This window comes from Cucurbita maxima, unplaced genomic scaffold, assembly GCF_002738345.1.
Source record: "Cucurbita maxima cultivar Rimu unplaced genomic scaffold, Cmax_1.0 Cma_Scf00002, whole genome shotgun sequence".
In the NCBI taxonomy this organism is placed as follows: Eukaryota; Viridiplantae; Streptophyta; class Magnoliopsida; order Cucurbitales; family Cucurbitaceae; genus Cucurbita; species Cucurbita maxima.
Window position 1 is genome coordinate 5,344,776 of NW_019272018.1, and position 2,636 is coordinate 5,347,411.

The 2,636-nt window shown below is 37.2% G+C and overlaps 1 protein-coding gene across 1 annotated transcript in view; it reads left to right on the forward strand.

Moving 5' to 3' along the window:
* The window catches only part of LOC111499616 (probable receptor-like serine/threonine-protein kinase At5g57670), a 3,353-nt gene extending 791 nt beyond the window's left edge, over positions 1 to 2,562 (forward strand). The window contains exons 2-7 of the mRNA XM_023151225.1: positions 155 to 409; positions 487 to 644; positions 737 to 816; positions 901 to 1,036; positions 1,245 to 1,394; positions 2,260 to 2,562. Of these exons, the coding sequence (XP_023006993.1) occupies positions 155 to 409; positions 487 to 644; positions 737 to 816; positions 901 to 1,036; positions 1,245 to 1,394; positions 2,260 to 2,415 (935 nt within the window). The 3' untranslated portion in view covers positions 2,416 to 2,562. The remainder of the gene's footprint in view (positions 1 to 154; positions 410 to 486; positions 645 to 736; positions 817 to 900; positions 1,037 to 1,244; positions 1,395 to 2,259) is intronic.
* Positions 2,563 to 2,636: the final 74 nt, after the last annotated feature.

Here is a 2,636-nt window from a genome sequence, read left to right on the forward strand (position 1 = left end):
AAAAAAAAAAAAAAAAAAAAAAAAAAAAAAAAAAAAAAAAAAAAAAAAAAGAGAGAAAGAAAGAAAAAAACCCTTTTTTCCCTTTCTTTTGGAGGTTGCTCTGTTTTTGTGTTCTTTTTCATATAAAGTCTCTTTTTTTACATCTGGGTATTAGAGAACTTGGTCGGAAAAGGAGGATATGCGGAGGTTTACAGAGGCATTTTAAGCGACGGCGAAGAAATTGCAGTGAAAAGACTCACGAAAACCTCCACTGATGAGAGGAAAGAGAAGGAGTTCTTGACAGAAATTGGGACCATCGGCCATGTTCAACATCCAAATGTTCTGTCTCTTTTAGGTTGCTGTATTGACAATGGCCTTTATCTAATCTTCCACTTCTCTTCACGAGGCTCTGTGGCTTCTCTTCTCCATGGTAAGCCATAAAAAGAAGCTTTTTCTCACAGCCCCATTCCCTAAATAACCTCGAATTTGAATATCTTGTTTCTGCAGATGATAAACTGGGTCCAATTGATTGGAAAACAAGGTCCAAGATAGCAATCGGGACAGCCAGAGGACTCCATTATTTGCACAAAGATTGCCAAAGGAGAATCATTCATAGAGACATTAAGTCTTCAAATATTCTCTTGACTGCAGATTTCGAGCCCCTGGTTTGTCCTTCTCATCCACTGTTCTTGTTCTTGTCCGAATTTTATGAAAAATCTTGTTTATTTCTGATGTTTTTTAGTTTTTGGTTTCATAGATTTCAGATTTTGGGTTGGCTAAATGGCTCCCAACTCAATGGTCTCATCATTCAATTGCTCCTATTGAAGGAACCTTTGGGTAATTAGCAAGCTTTTGCGTTTGTTGGATCTAATTGTTTAGAACAAAATGAAATTTTTATGAAAGAGTTGTGATTATCTACAGGCACTTAGCCCCAGAATACTATTTGCATGGAATTGTTGATGAGAAAACCGATGTTTTTGCTTTTGGAGTGTTTCTTTTAGAAGTAATCTCTGGAAGAAAGCCTGTTGATGGATCTCACCAAAGCTTACACACCTGGGTATGCTAAATTATTTTATCAACTTTTCATTATAGATATATATTATAAGTTCATCCTCAACAAACAAACAAACAATCATTTCCTTGCCTGAAAATGGTTCGAACCGTTGGTGATCGTTTTCGCCTTTTTTTCGAGAATGTCTGTGGATTACATCAGTGGTTGGTTTCTTCTTGACATGTTGTTCATGTTGTTGTGCTGCTTCAATCAGGCGAAACCGATATTAAACCGAGGAGAGTACGAAAAGCTTGTAGATCCACGACTCGGGGGGGCGTACGACGTTACGCAGTTGAAAAGTTTTTCCCTTGCAGCTTCTCTATGCATCCGAGAGTCTGCGTTATGGCGCCCCACCATGACCGAGGTAGCTAACTCTATGCTTATGTCTAATTAACTTCTGTCAAGAATAATCTATATATTGCTAGCTTGTTCTTTTTGTATTATAGTCTTGAAGCTTTCTAATCATCATCAAATGCGTCATCCTAATCTAGATAATGTCGAAACCGATGTATTATATCGTCCCGAAAGGTAGTCTAGATTGCTTGTTTTCAAAGTATATAGGGAATTTTAGAGCTTCACAGTAGAAATCAAATAGTTGGATTCCCTGTAGTGTTGAAATGAGGTTAACCCAAGCAATGGTTCAACCATCCTACCTAAAAAAACACAAAATTTGGCAGTCTCATGTGATTAATGTTGGATCTAATCTTGACTTTCTCTCATTCTCTCACTTTCAGCTGTCCATTTAGTTAATAGGATCGGGTAAGATCCCACATTAATTGGAGAGAGTAACGAGTGCCAGTGAGGACGTTGAGCCTCGAAGAGGGGTGGATTGTGAGATCCCAAATCGATGGAAAGAGTGTCAGTGAGGATGGTGAGCCTTGAAGGGAGTGGATTGTGAGATCCCACATTTGAGGAGAAGAACCAAACATTCTTTATAAGGATGTGAAAACCTTTTCCTAGCCGAACATTTTGAAATTTTTGAGTAGAAGCCCAAAAAAGAACCATATCTATTATAGCAGTGGGCTTAGGCTGTTACAGAAGCCGAACAATCTCTTCATTAGACTAATCGTAGTTTAGTCACATTAGCTCAATCCATTTGGTTATTTTGAATTATCATAGCCTCCCCGACAACAACAGGGATCATATCAGATTTAAATGTGATGAGCTTTTTCATGATAGGGCCAGTAAAGGCGAAGCTAATCAGAATCGACTGTTTTGGGTATTGACAGGTACTCGACGTGATGGAGGACCGATATGTCGATACGGAGAGGTGGAAAATGCCGGAGGAGGAAGAAGCGGAAGAGAAGGATGAATTCTGGGGGTTTGAGGACTTGGAATCTGAATGGGACAGTTCCTTCTCCATCAGTCCTCATAACTCAATGTAGGCCACAACCAACACTACATTCACAGCTTCAAACTTTCATTAAACAATGTCCAAATCACACAAATAGAGACACTCTAAATTGTATACATATGAAGGTAGATTGAACTGCTAATAATGCAAATATTTAATGTAAATATATAATTTTTAATTATATTATTACAAAAAAAAAAAAAAAAAAAAAAAAAAAAAAAAAAAAAAAAAAAAAAAAAAAAAAAAAAAAAA